At 36.9% G+C, this 18,233-nt stretch overlaps 1 protein-coding gene and 1 long non-coding RNA gene across 4 annotated transcripts; one reads left to right on the top strand and one right to left on the bottom strand.

Annotated features, from left to right (window-relative positions):
• Window positions 1–6,584: 6,584 nt before the first annotated feature.
• LOC122140997 (gastrula zinc finger protein XlCGF49.1-like) lies at window positions 6,585–9,589 on the bottom strand. Its single transcript, XM_042746576.1, has 2 exons — window positions 9,505–9,589; window positions 6,585–7,962 (listed from the first exon to the last, which is right to left on the bottom strand). Exons 1-2 carry the CDS (start codon window positions 9,587–9,589, stop codon window positions 7,289–7,291), a joined length of 759 nt encoding a protein of 252 aa, XP_042602510.1. The 3' UTR covers window positions 6,585–7,288.
• A 4,008-nt stretch (window positions 9,590–13,597) lies between these two features.
• On the top strand, window positions 13,598–17,914 carry LOC122141718. 3 transcript variants are annotated; one of them, XR_006158030.1, is made up of 4 exons: window positions 13,612–13,914; window positions 14,361–14,442; window positions 17,481–17,594; window positions 17,800–17,914. It is a non-coding gene; the product is annotated as an uncharacterized LOC122141718 (long non-coding RNA). The 3 variants fall into 3 exon arrangements; XR_006158031.1 differs by lacking the exon at window positions 17,481–17,594 and having other exon boundaries at window positions 13,754–13,914; window positions 17,800–17,913; XR_006158029.1 differs by lacking the exons at window positions 17,481–17,594; window positions 17,800–17,914 and having other exon boundaries at window positions 13,598–13,914; window positions 14,361–15,262.
• The last annotated feature ends 319 nt before the right edge of the window (window positions 17,915–18,233 follow it).

Raw genomic sequence — 18,233 nt, 5'->3', positions numbered from 1 at the left:
TTGTGTTCATTCTAAGAACACGTACATGTTATCTCATGTTTAGTGCATGTTTAGACCTTACGTTAGTTACTTGCATTTACGCGTTACGCTAAGTGTTTCCCGCGTGAGGTAATTTTTTGTTGTACGTTGCCATGATGTTCACGCATGCACAAAACTACTACGGTACCTCAGCGTTTCACAGACACACTGAAAATCTTCAGCTGGTTCCACTCACTGCAATGGATAAATGCATAGATTAGTAAACTCACAACACCACAAAAACTATAAAAACAGTAAATTATATCCAGCATCTTTTACAGTGTGCAAAAATGCCCAAGATACATATTCAATGGTTAAAACATTAACTTTGAAGTCAATCTATACAGCAACATCTAAACATTCACCCAGGGTTTTCCGCTGCATTAAAAGTAAAGCTGAATTTGAATACAGTAAGTCTATGTAAAATGTAGATGCTCAGAAACAATCATCGACAGTAAGAACTAAAGACACAAGTTTCTCTCTTTTACAGATTTAAGTTTGCTTTTGAATGAATGTGTCAGCTTTTATAAGTTTTCAAAGCTACATAAAAATACACAACTGTTTAACTGGGAGCAGTTTCATCATATACCACGCCTAAAAAAAAACTGCAGTGGCAAAACACTCTTCATAAATTCAAGCTCAAGGCCAAGGATAACCACATAGTTGCACGGTAGTTGCAATAGAGGAGTAGATGGACACCTCAAAAGTTACATCAATGGAAATCAGTTTAAAGTAAAGTTTGGTTGCATTTTAGAAACATGAGAGATTGCAACATTCTGTGACCTAAACGTGCACGATGAGGTCTCATTATAATGCCTCCTCTACTGAAAACCCTCTCCACTGGTGCAGAGGAGCCAGGGACTGACAGCACCTTCAATGCCAAATTGTGGAGTTGTGGGAATCTAGCATGGTTTTTGGCCCAGAAGACAAGTGCATTGTCAGTATCAGAGTCACGGATGGCATCAAAGTATTTGCTTATCTGTGTTACAATACTTGAATTCTGGACTGAGCCGCGCTTCTTGTGTGCCTTGTAGCGGGACAGAAGGCGAGGGCTTTTGGGTGGTGGCGAATCACTGGCTGGATCCACATTCATGGCTTCTGAGGCAGTTTCATCATCTTCTTTACTGACCATCATGTTCTCCACCTCTAAGATCAATGTGTCTGAAAAACACAAACACAAGCACAATGAGTTAGATTTAAAAGGATATGTACATAGAGTTAAATTAAACACTTTTAGGAACTTTTATAAGACACATTTTTTAAATGATCAATTACATTATCTTTTTTGTTATTCAAATAAACATAGCAAGTTAATGTAAATGCTGGTTATTTCATTCAGTGCAGAGGTCAGTAATGAAATGATTTTATGAATAGTTATTTATTTAGGTTACAAGGTGATACTGTACTAAATCTAACCATTGGCCTACTGTTTTTAATAGTACTTGGAACACTCCGTACTTTGATTTCTCTCTACAGGTAAGTATGATGGGCTAGTATAAAGTGAGTTTGGTTTATGTACAATAGGCATGTTACCAGCCTAAATATAAAGAGTATCAGGTTCAGTTGGCCCAGAGTATTACAAAATATTTTTAATGACAAAAATAAACAGATGAAAGGAAGACTCTATGAATTCCACTGTAAGACTAGTTAAGGCTTTTATAGGCTACTAATTTAAAACATTTAGGATTCATAGTTTTGCAAATAATTTATTTTTACTGGATAAAAATGTATACTAACCCGTCAGTGTCTTAAGTTCATCTCTGAATTTCTTCACTGATGTTGCATTTCCCCCATTGGTAACATCTAAGTCCACCCAGCTTAAGCCAAACTGTGGATCCAGCATGGTAGCAAAAAAGTACACAGTGTGGTTAAAAGGTTCCTCTTTTCTGCTATCTTTGCCCATGTTTGTTTTTGTAAAGATTCCAGAGAATCATTTCACCAGAGACTGCTGGAGGGCTCTGACCAATGGCCTGCACTGCATTCGGGTCTCCTCCATCTTGAGGAGGTGTGTATTCAAGTCCAGGTTGGAACCACCATGCTAATGGTAACTGATTTCTCTCCTTCTGTCAGGTCTGTTGCCTCGGAAAAATGGAGCAAGAACTGCACTCAGTTCCTTCAGCTGGTTCCACTCATGGACACTAAACACCACATCCCTATAATCTTTGCTGCACTTCGTTCAGGGCTTTGTGGCCCAAAGCTGTGAGAGCCTGTACTTGTTTGAATGTACTGTTCCAGCGAGTAGTGTTTGCAGCTGGAACAGTCCTATTAGTGTCAAACATAGCCTCAAACTTGTCTTTGAATTGTGAGCTGCTATGTAATAGAGTTGTGAACCGTGATGTTTTGGCTATGGTGCTGGAAATGGCCCTAACCTCCTTCATGTCATCATTAACAACTAACTGCAGAGAGTGTGCAAAGCAGGAAAGACGTTCACCTGATGACCAGGGTAATTCTGTGTCTTCCACTGAAGTAATGTCCTCCCACAAGTGCTCATCATCTAGATTATCCTCCTCACTCTCACTGTCGTCAGATTGCTGTTGGGGCATGTTTACTTTGAAAGCGCATTTCATACTGGCGGCATTGTCTGTTAAGATATAGCTTATTTTCTGATGGATACCATATTCTTCTGTGATCTCCTCAAAGGCAGAAGCAATATGCTCTCCAGGATGTCTGCCTACAAAACGCTTACAGTCCAGCAGGTAGGATTCAAGTGCATAGGAATCCTTTGATTTATAGCACACATGGGCAGTCACTCCCAGGAAGGAGCGTAGCCTGCGATCAGACCAGATGTCAGTTGTTAATGACACGGATGACTGGGTCTCAAGTTTCTTCAAAACAGTTTTCTTGACCTTCCTTACCAACTCTGGTATCCATCTCTCAGAAATAGTTTTTCTAGAGATTGGTGTGTATTTACTATCCATAATCCCAAGAAAGTGTTTAAAATGTCCATTTTCCACAAGTGACAGAGGCAGACAACACCCAATTATTAAATCTTGAACAATGGCTTCACTGATGTCTTGTTGCCTTGGCGACTGTAGACTGTAGAGCTGCACTTTCTGTGTAAAGAATGATATAGTTGGCTGTGTGACATCTGTCTGTTGCCCTGCCTTGTACTCCAAATTAATGAGAATGAGAAACTATCACAGAAAATGATTAATAATAATGATTAATGAGAAACTATCACAGAAAAACAACTCTGATTGCATCCAAGATATCAGTGATGGTACACTGTATAAGAGAATTACAATGCTGACAGAACAGGGCAATATATCTTTGACATGGAATACAGATGGTGTCCCAGTGTTTAACTCTTCAAGCTATTCAATGTGGCCAATTCAGTGTACCATAAACCAAGTCCCTCCTTCTGAACGAAAAAACTTTGTGTTGGTGCCTGCACTATGGTTTGGGCAAACCAAGCCAAAAATGGAAAGCTTTCTAAAACCATTCATTGAAGAGTGCAGATCTTTAGAATCTGAAAGTGTTGTGTGGCACAACACTGTGACAAAAACTTATGAATGTTGGAAAGTTGCTGCGATTCTATACACAGTTGACTCTGTTGCAAGGGCTCCAGTGCAAAATATCAACCAGTTTAATGGGGCACATGGCTGTAATTTTTGCACTCATTCTGAAGAGAGAGTGGAAAAGGGTGATGGGTTTACCAGGGTCTACCCACTCTCAGTACCCATTCCTAGTCTGAGAACACACGAGGGCATGGTCCATGATGCAGAACTGGCCTCTGTAAATAACCCAGTCAATGGTGTTAAAGGACCAAGTCTTCTGACCACATTACAGTGTTTTGACATGGCAGAACGTTTTGTTCCAGACTATTTACATAGTGTACTTCTTGGAGTAGTGCGCCAAATAACAGGCTTGTGGTTTGACAACAAAGTGCCAGAAGTAAACGTCAAAAATCCAAGTGTCTTGAAAGAGATAGACAAATGTTTGAAATCAGTCCGGCCACCTAGCAAGATAATCCATCTGCCACGATCTGTAAAAGAACGGCAAAAATGGAAAGGAAGTGAGTGGAGAACATTTCTTCTAATCTCTCCGTTTATACTGGTGGGTTTAATCCTGTATTTCCACCACTGGATGCTACTAGCCTTTGCCGTTTATCTGCTAACTAGTTCACATATTTCACATGTGAACATCGACAAGGCTCATGAATACATTTCATCAGCACTTCGGGGTTATTCCTTGTGCAAAACGTTGCACAGGTCAGTAGCTGCAATTTTTTTTGGTCATGGTCAGGTGAAGGAGCTACCAATGTCTCAGCAAATCCTACTACAGGATTCTGGAATTCATACAGAACAAAATCACGCCACCTACTTTCAGAGGTTTGTTTGTGATGGGACACTCTACCCCACTGATCAGTATGACTCAAAATACTCCAGATGTAATTCCTTGGTAACCACTGGGCAACAGGTTGCAAAAATTTAACACATCATTGTTGTTCAAACACAGGCCACCCCCAAACAACCAGTTTTACTGGTAAGGTTAACAAATCAAATTCAAGCCTTTCACAAAAAGCGAACAGAGTATGTTTGCATTGATTCTCACATACTTAATGTCACATTCTGTGCAGGCTACAAGGCAGTACTTCCATCTGAAGTAACAAACTAATGTATAGAAATTGTAAAAAGACTAGATGGGCTTGTCATTTTGCCCCTACCAAACACATATGAAAGAGATTAAAAAATAAGCAGAATCAGATTTACTGTAGTATCTCAATGGGAGGAGGAGAAAATTAATGCTTTGAGAAAAGAATGTTTATGGTTGAATCATTAGTACAAATTTAGTAAAATTGCATTGTGTATGGTCACCCATCTATTCATTAGAATAACTCAATATAAATGTACTATATTTCTTGTATTAACTGCATGTTTTAATCTCAGAATGTGACAAATAAAATGTATATATGTGTATAAAACGTACAAAATGCAATACAAATAAACATGAATTGAAAACCACGTGTAAATAATTAATAAAGAGATTAACAAATAATCAGAATCAGATTTATTGTGACAGTATCTCAATGTAAAATGTGAGGAGGAGAAAATGAATGCTTTGGGAAAATTTTTTTTTTTTGTTGAATCCTTAGTACAAATATAGTAAAAAATATTGTGTATGTTTACCCATGAATTTTGAGAACTCTGTATAAACGTACACAACCCATTTGCATCTTTTATGCATTGGCTATATCTTAATTTTTGTGTTGTGGCTGATTTATTGATTTTATTTGAAAAATTGAATTGTCAGCAAGTGTCCACAGTGTCACCAAGTCTCATGCCATTTAGATTAAGACAACTATTATTATTATTATTATTATTATTATTATTTAAGATAGCTTATGGGTAAATGTTGCATAGCAGTGGTCCATAGCTTTTTCTTGCTGTACAGTAGTAGCCTACTGGTACCACAGCTGCAGTAATGTAGTATGAGTGTTAGGTTTATACATGCATTTCAGTACTTCATTATATTGGAAAACTACAGTTGTACTTCATTTGACTGCAGATGTACTAACATTTACTGTAGTTTTACTGCTGTCGTACTTCAATGTACTGCAGTTGTACTGTCATTATACTGCAAATCTATGGCTGTGCTTAATTATACTGCAGTTATACTGCTTTGTACTGCAGTTTTACTGCAGTTGTACTTCAATATACTGCAGTTGTTTTTTGTAAGGGCATTATGAACTTGTTTAATTAATTCATTAATATAATTCAGACCAAACGGATAAGCTGTAGGCTATCCGTGCTTCCATGATAATGTATAACGTTAGCTACATTGTTAGCCAAACCAACCAACTAGCCTTGACAATATAAAGATACTACTTTAATAGGTAATGCAACACAGACAAAGTGAATTAGACATGTAGTGTACACATAGGTATACAGACAAATGGCAAAATTAAACTTCAATGTTAGAGGTCTATACAGCACTTTATCTGATTCAGAACTTGATAACCTTGTTGCTCATAAAAAAAGAAGACATGCTACATGCAGGTTATGGGCTTACTAAGGGAAGTTTGCAAACCAGAGGACATGGGGTTGAATGGGAGAGAGGCCCTTAATGCATCATGTTGACACCATGGGCATCCTCTCCTGTTTTGTAAATGTTTGTGTTGTCCCGGAACAAAAGTACTTGTACACATTGATACAAACCACAAACTGATCCGCTGAGTGTATGTATGTATGTATTGTGTCTGTCTGTCAGTTGGTGTTGCCAAGTGTAAACGCGCCATGTTCTTATTGACTGATGATCCGATCTGCTTGATTGGATCATGGTGATTGCATGTAAGTGCAGCCAATGTATATGTGTGTGTGTGTGTACTGTATTATATGGATGACAGTCAGACATGATGTGGAATTATTCAAGTGAAGTTCTGATAGCCTCATTTTGGAATGATCTGAAGCATTTTTATATGTAAAGACAGTCTCTGTGGGTCTTAGAGAGGATTCCAAGTCATGCAAGGAAAAGGTCAAAATGGAGTCTGGCTTTAGCTCTTTATCTTGAGTGAGGGAAATCCCAATTTTGTCTTATGATTTTCCCTAATATTCTATGAATGTGTTTCCAGACCCATTTATCTTGGGTTAACTGCCTAAAGTTGCCAACGCTGGAGGAGTTATTTTTATACAGTCACTAGTTTATAAAATCATCTGTAGAGGAGGAACTATTAAACTCAGGCTTTGTGGTGTCAACTGACAGGTCTCAGTTTTATGATCATCTAGTGTGAGACTCGGGGCATCTTGTGAAATTCAGTTCTTTGCGTTGTTTCATCACAATTCTGGGCTGCATTTCCCAAAACCATAGTAAGCTTAAGTTGATCATAGCCCCATTGGTTTCAATGGGTCTACCATGTACTTAAGCTTACAATGCTTTTGGGAAACACAGCCTTGATCAAGTCTTCAGTATCTGAATTGCTCCAAAATCACATACTGACAATTTACATGTAGCAAGCAGGGTGGGGCTGGGAGTCGTGGGAACAGAGCAAGGAGGCGGGAACCTTCCATGAAACTAGAGGCCTCAATCCCTTCCCATGGCTCTCGGGCCCCATCCTGCCTGCCACAATAATGTTTGAGGTCTTTTTGATATGTGAAACACATTTTACACTGAAGACACGTAAAAGGTCTCTCTCCAGTGTAAAGCCTCATGTGATTATTAATGGTTGCTTTTCGCCTGAAACTCTTTCCACTGTTCACATGTAAACTGCTTCTCACCAGTGTGACTGTTCGTGTGATAGTTAAGATTTAGTTTTGTTGTGATGTTCTTCCACTCAATTTACAGGTTTAATCTTCTCTCTGTTGTGAATTCTCATGTGCCCGTTAAAGCTTGTTTGTCGTGTGAAACTGTTTCCACACAGTTTACATGTGAACGGCTTCTCTCCAGTGTGAATTCTCTTGTGCCTGTTAAAGTTTCCTTGTTGAGTGAAACTCTTTCCACATTGAGGGCAGGTGTAAGGCTTCTCTCCAGTGTGAATCCTTATGTGCATGTTAAAACTTCCTTTTCCAACAAAATTATTCCCACACAGTTTGCATGTGTAAGGCTTCACTCCTGTGTGAATTGTCATGTGGGCATTAAAAGTGCTTTTATGAGTAAAACTCTTTCCACATTGAGGACAGGTGAAAGGTTTTTCCTCGGTGTGAATCCTCATGTGGACTTTAAGGTTTCCATGTTCATTGAAACTCTTTCCACACTGTTGGCAGATGAAAGGCTTCTCTCCAGTGTGAATCCTCATGTGGACTTTAAGTTTTCCTTGATGGCTGAAACTCTTTCCACACTGTTGGCAGGTGAAATTACTTCTAGATCTAGTCTTTCGAGCTCTTTTTTGTGAGGAAGTCTTTGCTGTCTGTGAGCAACTAAATGTTTGTCCAGTAATGAAATCATGATGTTTCTTGTACTGATCTTTATTTTGCATTTCATTCAGTTCTTCACACTCCTCTTTCAGGTCTAGAGTGAAAAGAGACAAATACAAGTTAACACCCATTTAAAAGCAACAGTAGACCAGAAATCAATAATGGCTACAATCTGCCTTTCATGTCTAAAACAGGGATGTCAAACTCAGCTTGTAGAGGGTCACAGTCCCACAGAGTTCAGCTCCAACACACCTAGCTTTAGATTTCAAGTGATGAAGACCTTGATTCCGGTGTGTTTAGTTAGAGTTGGAGCTAAACTCTGCAGGGCTGTGGCCCTCCAGGAACTGAATTTGGCATCCCGTATATAAAATATCAAAAAATACATATTGCCGGGGCACTCGTGGACACTGGAGAAGATGGCCACCTAAACTGTGGCTCCGCTCCTAATTGCTTAATAAATTGCTACCCTCTTTGATTTAAGTTAAAGAATCTCCAAATTAAAAAGCTCAACACACGACTAACGTGTCTGAGACTCAAGATCTAAAGCCCTTCCACTTGTTGCAACCTCACGATCACAGAAAAAGAAGCAGAAATATCCTCATCTTCAACAGAACAAACTGACCCAGTTTTAAACTAAATACGAGCACTTAGTACCCGATTGGGGAACATCGATGGTCGTTTTGACACTATCGAAAGTCGTCTCGATACTATATCGACCTCTGTTTCTGGTGTTTACAAGACTTATCCAACTTATGACAAAGAGTGTCCTCAAATGAATCCCGCTTAATGGAATCTGAAAACAGAATCTCTACCACAGAGGATGCTCTGCGGGCCCACGAAGGTGAACTTTCTGCTTTGACAAAAAAAGATGACTCAGCTTCAAGCTAAAGTGGATGACCTAGAAAACCGAGGAAGACGTAAGAATCTGTGAATCGTTGGATTACCCGAGAAAGCTTAAGGTTCTACCCCGCTCCCCCAATTCCTGAGGGAAATGATACTTAAATGGCTTGACCTCTCTTTTGATCTCTATTAAGGGGAGTAACATTTCCGTAACAAGCTTGAGGCATTCAGCCAATCACAATGCACTGAATAGCTGGCCAATCACAGCATACTTTGCTTTTCAGACCGATGAGCTTTGTAAAAATAGATGCGTTTCAGAAGGCGGGGCATAGAGGAGAATCTATAATGTACATTATATGGAAAATAATGTTTTTTATTTTTTTACCTTAAACTGCATAAACACATTTCATTATACCAAATACACAAAATAATGTTAATTTTAACAGCATCATATGACCCCTTTAAGCTAAATATACCAAAACAATAAATAACTGTATTGCATCTTTTTTTAAACAGACTGTTCAGATTAAGATTCAATAAATACAAAGCTGGGGTCATATCAAAGTTTAGTTCAAGAAGATCTTTCATTAGCCTATGTATTTTCTTACAATATGGCAACATTTTGTCACAGTACCAAAAACAATGAACGAATGTACCTTTATCTTTTTCACACTTGAAACAGTAGCATTGATAAACATCTTCTTAACATGCATTGGTGTAAGATATATCATATAATACATTTTTAAGTTGAGCTCATGGATCCCAAGGGAAGTATATTTAGGGTACATATTATCACATCCAACAGCCCAGTCATTCTCTTCAATGGTTTGTCCAGTGTCTTTCTCCCAAGGCAGAGGTGCAATTACTAGACAAGATGTCATATGCCCTTGATACTGATGCCTTTAAACAGACTGGATTCAGTTAAAGGTCTTCAATTTCTGTTCTCAACTCTTCTTTGTCTATCTTTGGTTTTAAAAGTGCCACAACTGAAGATATTTGTAAAAATTGGACTTTGGAACTTTAAATTCCTCCACAATCTGCTTGAAAGACTTTAGAGTGCCCTCTGAAAACAGACAAGATATTTGAGATTCCCAGTGTCAGCCATGCTGAAAGACTGAAAATCAGGGTTAAGTATGTCTTAACATCTCTCCAGGCATGTCTTTGATATAGTAAAATGCTCTGAAATATTGTTTAGCTTTGAATAGTTCTTAACAAAAGGTAGAAATCTAATTGGTAGTGGGGCGCAAGCTGATTCTTCAATATTATACCAGACAGAATTGGTTCTCTCACTGATTTGATTTTCAAAAATAAAAGGCAAGTGTTTGTTAATTAAAATAATTGTGCCTCTTTTCCTAGGGTAAGCTATGAATGAGGAATAATACACTTGACCCACCCAATCTCGATTCAATTTCAAATGTTCGCTATCTGATAGATGAGCTTCTTGAAGCAGGCAACTGCGACTTTTCATTTTTAAGAAATGTCAGTATTTTTTCTCTTTGACTACATGCCCTAATCCTTTGACATTCCATGTCACAAATCTAGTCGTGCTCTGCATTACAATAAAGTGTAACCAAATAAGAGACCGTTAATGTAGCGCGCGCATATAGCTCTATTGTTTGTTTCAACAGCCTAAAATCTGTTCTTTTAATCTGCAGTGCATAAAAACTCATGCAAACATAAAGTTTTCATGACCACGCACACAGTAACGTGACGTGAGCAAGAGCATGCTTTTATTCATGCGTCTGCCTGCATCCCTGAGTAGTGCATGTAAGACTGCCGTCATTCAAATAATAAAAACGTATTGCCGTAAACAATGTATTTTGCAGCACCACGAAATAAACGACAGAGCACAATATGAATCGATAGACTTTTAATTTCGTCCATCCGATTTATATCGTCATATCTCCCAGCCCTAGTTGGACTGTTCTGGAACAGTGTTGAAATACAACTTAACCACTAATTTCTAGTCATGTCCTCTTTTTGAAGGCAAAACAAAGTTTCACTTCAATGAAACACACAGCGACTCCACAACATGGCAGCTGCGGCAACAGAGAGAATAAATGTTACGCCTTCTTTCTTTGTGTGAACATTTGGGGCGGCGTTATGCATATCTTCCCACACCATGACTTAGACTGGGGGCATGTTAGAACGAGCCGTATAAGGGGGGTATGGACGAGTCTTAACTTTTATAAAGAATATCTCTTTGGATTTGAGACTTTAGTCTTTGCAACTTTACAGATCTTCTTTATTCACCAAGAGCTTGTAACACTCCAAAGAGAAAGGACAAACTTAAATCACATCATATGACCCCTTTAAAGGATTATTATAAATCATACAGTGTGTGCCTGTCTTAAGGCAAAGATGCAAATTGACAGTTGCCTCTGAAATCAGTGTCCCTTGATGCGTCTGATTATGTACAGGAGATCATCCACATTTAATTCATGTTAAAATAATCTTAATAATTACAAATATATTTTTCTAGTCTAATTAATCTTTTTTGAAATTTAAACATTCACAGATGTATTCAAACATATTAAATACAGAAGAATGGTAATATATATATATATATATATTTATATATATATATATATATATATATATGGTGCGTCTATTTAGCCAATCTTCCTTCTAGAGTTATTTTTCTTGGTGGCTATTGAGTTTATGGTCACTGAATGACTTTAATGAGGTAAATGTAATATTATGTGTCATATTGTTTTATTGATGTCTTTCTAGAGTACAAACACTGATTGACTGATTACATTACACATGAAATGGATTTCTGTAAGTTACAGCCTACAGGTGTTTTCAGCATCCAGTCTGATGTTCATTCATGTTTATTTTGTGTGTCTATTTAGTCAATCTTCCTTCTAGAGTTAATCAGTAGTAAAGCAGAAGTGATGATTGTTCACGTGCGCTTTGCTTGATCTGAGGCGGCAACAGTGGTCTGTCACAGCACATAAAACGGGCAAAATCTGTAATCCTTAATTTCAAGAGGAACAACTGAAAACAGCATCTAGACCAAAATATAGACAGGATTTAAGAATGGATATCAGTTCTTAAAAATGAGAATCAATTAAAATCAAGAAATATGTGCAGACTGTTGCATAAATAAATGATAGAAATAAAAGTTTTTGATTGTTTTTAATTAAGCAGTACATACTGGGTTTAATGTTACACTACCGTTTTGTTTTGTCTACTCCACTACTGTATTATCTTTCCTCTACACAACAGAACACATAATTTTAATAAGGATCAAATCAAACTGAGTTCAGCTTTGAGAATTTCCACAAAACCTTTATTTTCTAATTAACTTCACTTCAAACTCCAAATCTTCACTCTACCCTCAAATAAACACCATCCTCTAAAAAAAACTACACCTTCGTTGTTCCTCAGTCTCTTCATGTTTGACTAAATGTTTCTTCAATTTTCATGTCTTCACTCTCCTCTTAAATAAATGCCTTCTGATTTAATAGTGAGTCGTGTGGATCTCAGCTGTTTCAGCAGGTGTTTTTCTGTGTGTTTGGACACTATCCTGTTTAAATGAAAATTATTAAGAGACTGTAAAATAAATTAAAAGTAGATCACTGTGTGTATCTCAATAAGTTTCCGAGTTCTGTAAAAGAGTCAGTCAGAGTGAGATTCGAATCACTGAATCATTCTGCGATGCAATTGATTCAGTTGATTCGGAGTTGATTAAAGATCCGTTTCTCCGTCACTACTCGCCGGTGATTGAACTGGTGTTTATGATAAACTGTTCATGTTCATTCGTGCACGGATGCGCTTTACTCACACAAAATAAATGTAACACTGTAATTATTTATCTAATGACAATAATTACAGTCAGTAATAATTCATTTCACATGCATATACATCAAACACAATTCTCTAAACGAGCTGTAGTGATTCAAACACTTCATATGAGTAAAAGCACACACCTTCAGCTGAATCACAGACGCAGAGCGCGGCGCAGACTTATGACGTCACATCACCAAAACAAAATAAAAGTCTTGTTTGCTAAAGCATAGAATTTTACATTAAAATACGAATATAATTGAGGCAAAGGATGGACTGAATTAATTAACAAATTGCAGAGCGATCAAAAGCTTGCTCTATTCTTTTTATATTCTATCTGTTTTCTTTTTATTTATTATATTATTTAAAAGCCCTTGCTACTTGTACTGCATTTATGCTAACTGAGACTTGTTATAGCACTTATATATCATTGTTGTTTTTGATTGCTTCCATTGTCCTCATTTGTAAGTCACTTTGGATAAAAGCGTCTGCTAAATGACTAAATGTAAATGTAAATGTTAAAGCCCAAACCCATTCATACCGTTGTTGTAATGAGACTCATTACTAAAACATGTTTTTTACAGAAACTGTAGTTTTCCACCAAAATAAAAGATCAGCTGGTTTCAGTCATAAAGGAACACGGGTTTCTCTTGCAAGTGCAGCACAAAATATGCATTTATATGCAAAAATATGCCAAATTATTTTACAAAAACCTTTAAATATTATTGTATTTGGATTGTTCTTCTACAGGTTTTTAACAATACATCCATGCATACACTGCAAAATAAAGTCTGGGATTATTTATACAGTATTTTTCCTAAATAAAACTGCTGTTTTACAATTTTGAGCATGTGGTAGTTTATTGAAGTTGATTGTAAAGCCATTGCTGCCAGTCATTTGTTTTTAACCTTTATTATGTACAGTGTTGATCTAAATGCAAACTAGGCTCTAATTGAACATACAGTTGTGTATTTATACATGGTGCAAGGTACGACGGTGAAACAACGTGTTATCAACCTTGATTCACTTTTTAAAATCAACACCTAATTCAACGTTAATCCAGCGACTCCAGAACGATCATAATTCACCCCGAAGGTAAGACGGTGAATCAACGTCACAATATCAACGTTGATCCAATTTGCAAAATCGAAAGGTAATTCAACGTTGACTGAACCCTGGTACCTGACGTTGTTTCAGCGTTGAAATGCCGGCGGGGGAGGAACATTTTCCCGGGATCTGGCAACCGCTCTCCTCATGAATGAAAGTGAAAGTAAATGACCAGAGTTGATGTGGACATTTTAAACAGACAGAATCGATGATCTACAATACATTATATCTATAAATCTTTAATAGAATCGCTAATAAACGCTAAATCGGGAGTTTGTGTCGAGTTACCGGATGGGAATGTGAATCGGTATGTACGCATTTTTCACCCGAAAGCAAATGAACACGTTTCTTGTGTTTCCTGCTGAATTCGATTCTTCAAAACTCTAAACAGCATTTGTGTTAAAATATGTCTAACCTTCTGTATTTGAGTGAAAGCAGTTTATAGTCTGTTCCTCTAACTGTCATTCAGATTAAATATGCGCATTAATATTATTATTAATTTAAGAACGCGCGAGACATTTGTGTCCGTTATTTAGCGGTACAAACACTACGTTATGCTGCTCGATACCGCACACTGGTATTTATCTAATTATTTTAATTCATTATTATAAGCAAAGAACTGGTTTGTAGCGCACAGTTTTATTATGTTTTCTGTATTTACCCTTTAACTGTAGCGGCTGATCATCAAAAGTCTCAAAAGGCTGTTTGATTAGCTTTGATTAGTTTGTGTGATTGTTTGTCTCTTCTATCTAGAGTCAGTGGAGGTCAAACTGTTCAGATCCATCATGGATGAAACACAAACTTCTGGAGATGAAGATTTGTTTCCAGCACACAGGTACTTTGAGAAACACATTAAACAAACTATTATGATATAGAAGAGATGGCTGTCTACATGATACATAAATAAATGTGACCGGAGCAGTATTTTTCTTTAGTATAATTAAGTCCAGATAGCACTGACTGACTACGCCACCTTGGGAATTGCACCCAAGGGAATATGAAAGGAACCCAGGTTCGGTGGTGCAGTGAAAAGACAGAGTCGCTTCATCCAATAAACAAATGAATTTTATTTAAAAGGAAAAATGTCCTATGAACATCATTTAATCAGTGTAAATTACAGCAAGTTTATTAGGACAACGCCAAAGTTTACAATGTTAAAAGAACATTCCTCCAGACATATACGATTTACAGTACTGAATCACAAACTAAATAAAGAAAAGAAACACTATACTGTTCCCATAAAACGAAGCACACAAAAATAAATAAATAAATAAATAAATAAAGGAATAGAAACTGCAAGGCTAAAGCTTACTTTAGGGGTGGCAAGCTAGCTGGAAACAATTGTGCTCTCAACCACTTACGTGTGCACGGCAAACAAAATAGGAAGAGGTGCTCAAACCCTGGTGCTCCAAACTCACAGCAAATGTGTGCACCCAGTTGACTAGCCTCCCCCTCGGCGCACTCAGCCTTGACTCGAACCAAAAAAAACAAAAAGAAAAATTAGTAAGTTAGGTGAAATACAAAATCGTCACGATCACATCAGGCACAAATATAATGATTACACACTGCTAAATAATGACACCACACAGCCACTACAGCCCAAAACACACTGGTCAAACCGTTTCCAAATAAAAACCAAACCATAAAAAATAAAACACACAGAACATAGAGACTACTGAAATTATGAAATCCCAAGAAAATAATCCGTCCACGAAAGACAAAAAAAAAGAAAACTATTCATGAAAAAAAACAGCAGCACGACCTGAGTTAACCATCATGTGGTACACAGGCGACTGCAAAACAAAGCATAAATCAAACCAGAATCTACTCCAATCAGGGGATATGAAACATTCACTAAATCATACGTACCACACGAAAAATCACACATCACAATATCTGGATGTACTCGCGAATGTTCTGCTAAAACACACAATAACCCACACCACAACTCATTGCGATTGCCGGCATACCTGAAAGCTTCCAATAAGTGCTTGACACAACTCCCAGGGCACGCTGCCAAGACGGTTCCAGCAATACCTTCAAAAGACAAAGACACATACCCTAAACACTTTAAAACCACATGACGCCGTGCATAACCTCCGTCACTTACCGAGACTGCAATAACATCGGACGAGGGGTGGGTATGACAAAGCCTACATTCTGGGGCTTCCAGTCTACACGCTTAAATACACCTGCCCTAATCACCTCATCCACCCATTCCCATATAAGGGTAACGACTGCAGAAAAAAGGAAAATCCCCTACTGCAACATAAATAAAGCTTAATATTTATTGAAAACAATAACACCATAAAGCCCTCATGCCTGCTTTTAATAAGTAGGCTAATACTTTATGAAGATTTTATATTATGATTTGACAACACTTTATAATAGATTCATTAATAAATCATTAACAAACATTATATAATGTTTAACGGATCATTAGTTATTATATATTCACACAGCTAGAAACATGAAATAATCTGCTTGTTAGTGTTTACTACACTAATGATCAGGTAATTAATGTAAATTACAATGCTTACAAATGTCATTAAACTTTTAATTCATAAGATCATGCACGTCTTGAAAATCTTCAAATGATTTTAACAGATGGTATAGAATGATTAAAAGCTTGTGTTAATGCACAACACTTCTGCTGTTATTGAGTTGTGATACGGGTGAAGGTTAGGGACAGGTTTGGTGTGTGGGTCGGTTTAAGGGTTGGTTAAGGGGTCAAAAGTGTACGGTTATATTACAATGTTTTGATAAATAAACAAGTATTTGTGATGAATAATGAGAGGATGCAAGATGCAAGTTAACAAGTTTAATAATAATGAGGGTCAGAGTAAAGACACAGGCCGGGGACAAACAATCAGGTGTGGTGGTGAAGCAGGGACGAGATGGCGATCCGGTGGTGGTGCGGTGAAGAGCGTGAAGAGAAACCCAGGAACCGTGGAACATCCAGACGATACGAGGAAAACACGAAATCAAAACGACACGAAGAACTGACGAAATCCAACAGAGAACGGGGCTTGACGAGACACAAGAACAGGACGCACACCAGGGAACAACCACAACGATCTGACAACATGAGAGGGAAATTTACTGACAAATAAAGGGAGGTGAAATCAACGACAGCTGGTGACACTAATCAAGACAATGAGTAACCACACCCACACAATTACACTCACACAGACACCCTCAGTGTGAGACAGCCGATTCATGAACCGTGACAGTATTTTCTTGAAAAAATTATGTTTTCTCTCGCTGATGTATGATTCAGTGAAATTCAGTTCACATATTAATGCTATTTTCTACATTTACAGATTTTGTGAAAAAAAGATCTTAATCAGTAAATTTAAGCAATTTTTTTTTCACAAAATTTGTAATTTCCATGATATTTGTTAGTATTGAATTACTTAACAAATAAGGTTGTCATCATTGTATAATTTCTGTTAAAATTATTTTTAGATTTTAAAAAGTGCATTATAGTATAAATTAAATATTTAATGAAATTTGTAAGCATTAATTCAAGATCAGTTAAGCATTATATAATGTTTGTTAATGATTTATTAATGAAGCTTTAAATCATTGTAAACCATCTGTCAAAATCATTCAAAGTTCAAACCATTTGATCATTTGAAAGTTTAATGACATTTGTAAACATTTTAATTTACATTAAATAATGATCTGTAATTTTTAAGTACGTTTTTAAACACTAACAAGCACATTATCTAATATTTCTCGCAATATGAAGATATATTAACTAATGATCTGTTAAGCATTACATGATGTTTGTTAATGATTTATTAATGAAAGTTATTATAAAGTGTTACTAATGATTCTCATCATAATGGATTGAATCTGTTCTGTTAGCTCAGATCATCAGAAGAGATCAGAAGCAGAGTTCAGCTGTGTGTCTGTGAAGAGTGACAAGTCTATGGATCCACCAATGAAGTTTAAGAGTGGAGATACACGGCCTGATCTCAGGTATAACATTTGTATGAAAATATGATTATAACGTGACTTTTATTATTGTCACATATCATCAGAGTTGAGTTTACAGTTTTTGTATAAACACAGTACATGAAATGACTATAAAGTGCTCTTTAAAGTGAATGTTGATAATAAATGTATAGTTGATTTGTTACATACAGTCATTTAAATAAAGAACTTCAATGTTTCTCTGTTTAAGCTCAGTTCATCAGAAGAGATCAGAAGCAGAGTTCAGCTGTGTGTCTGTGAAGAGTAACTGGTCTATGGATCCACCAATGAAGTTTAAGAGTGGAGATACACGGCCTGATCTCAGGTATAACATTTGTATGAAAATATGATTATAACGTGACTTTTATTATTGTCATAATTATGTTCACAGTTAATGTTCACAGTTTTTGTACAAATAATAGTATGAGTGAGTATAAAGCGGGGGCCGTTTATGTAAATTTCGCGGAAGTTTTGGTTTACTTCTTGTAGTCCCTTACCAGCTGTTTTTGTAGGCATTAAAATGGCATAATTTAAAAGATATCTCCGTTTGCATTGATTTTCATTGTCGTAACTTTGCAGATATTTTTTTTATGCTCAAACAGCAAACATTACACACTACCCAACATTAAAAAAAAGTGAAAATCG

Source organism: Cyprinus carpio, chromosome A4, assembly GCF_018340385.1.
Source record: "Cyprinus carpio isolate SPL01 chromosome A4, ASM1834038v1, whole genome shotgun sequence".
In the NCBI taxonomy this organism is placed as follows: Eukaryota; Metazoa; Chordata; class Actinopteri; order Cypriniformes; family Cyprinidae; genus Cyprinus; species Cyprinus carpio.
This window is presented reverse-complemented; position numbering and strand designations above follow the sequence as displayed.

What these genes read in the sequence shown, in the direction of transcription:
- LOC122140997 (XM_042746576.1), bottom strand. Translation starts at nt 9,589, where the DNA reads ATGACATCTTGTCTAGTAATTGCACCTCTGCCTTGGGAGAAAGACACT. An exon ending in GAATGACTGGGCTGTTGGAT is followed by an intron (nt 7,963 to 9,504) that starts GTGATAATATGT and finishes TTTTCACTCTAG; the next exon opens with ACCTGAAAGAGGAGTGTGAA.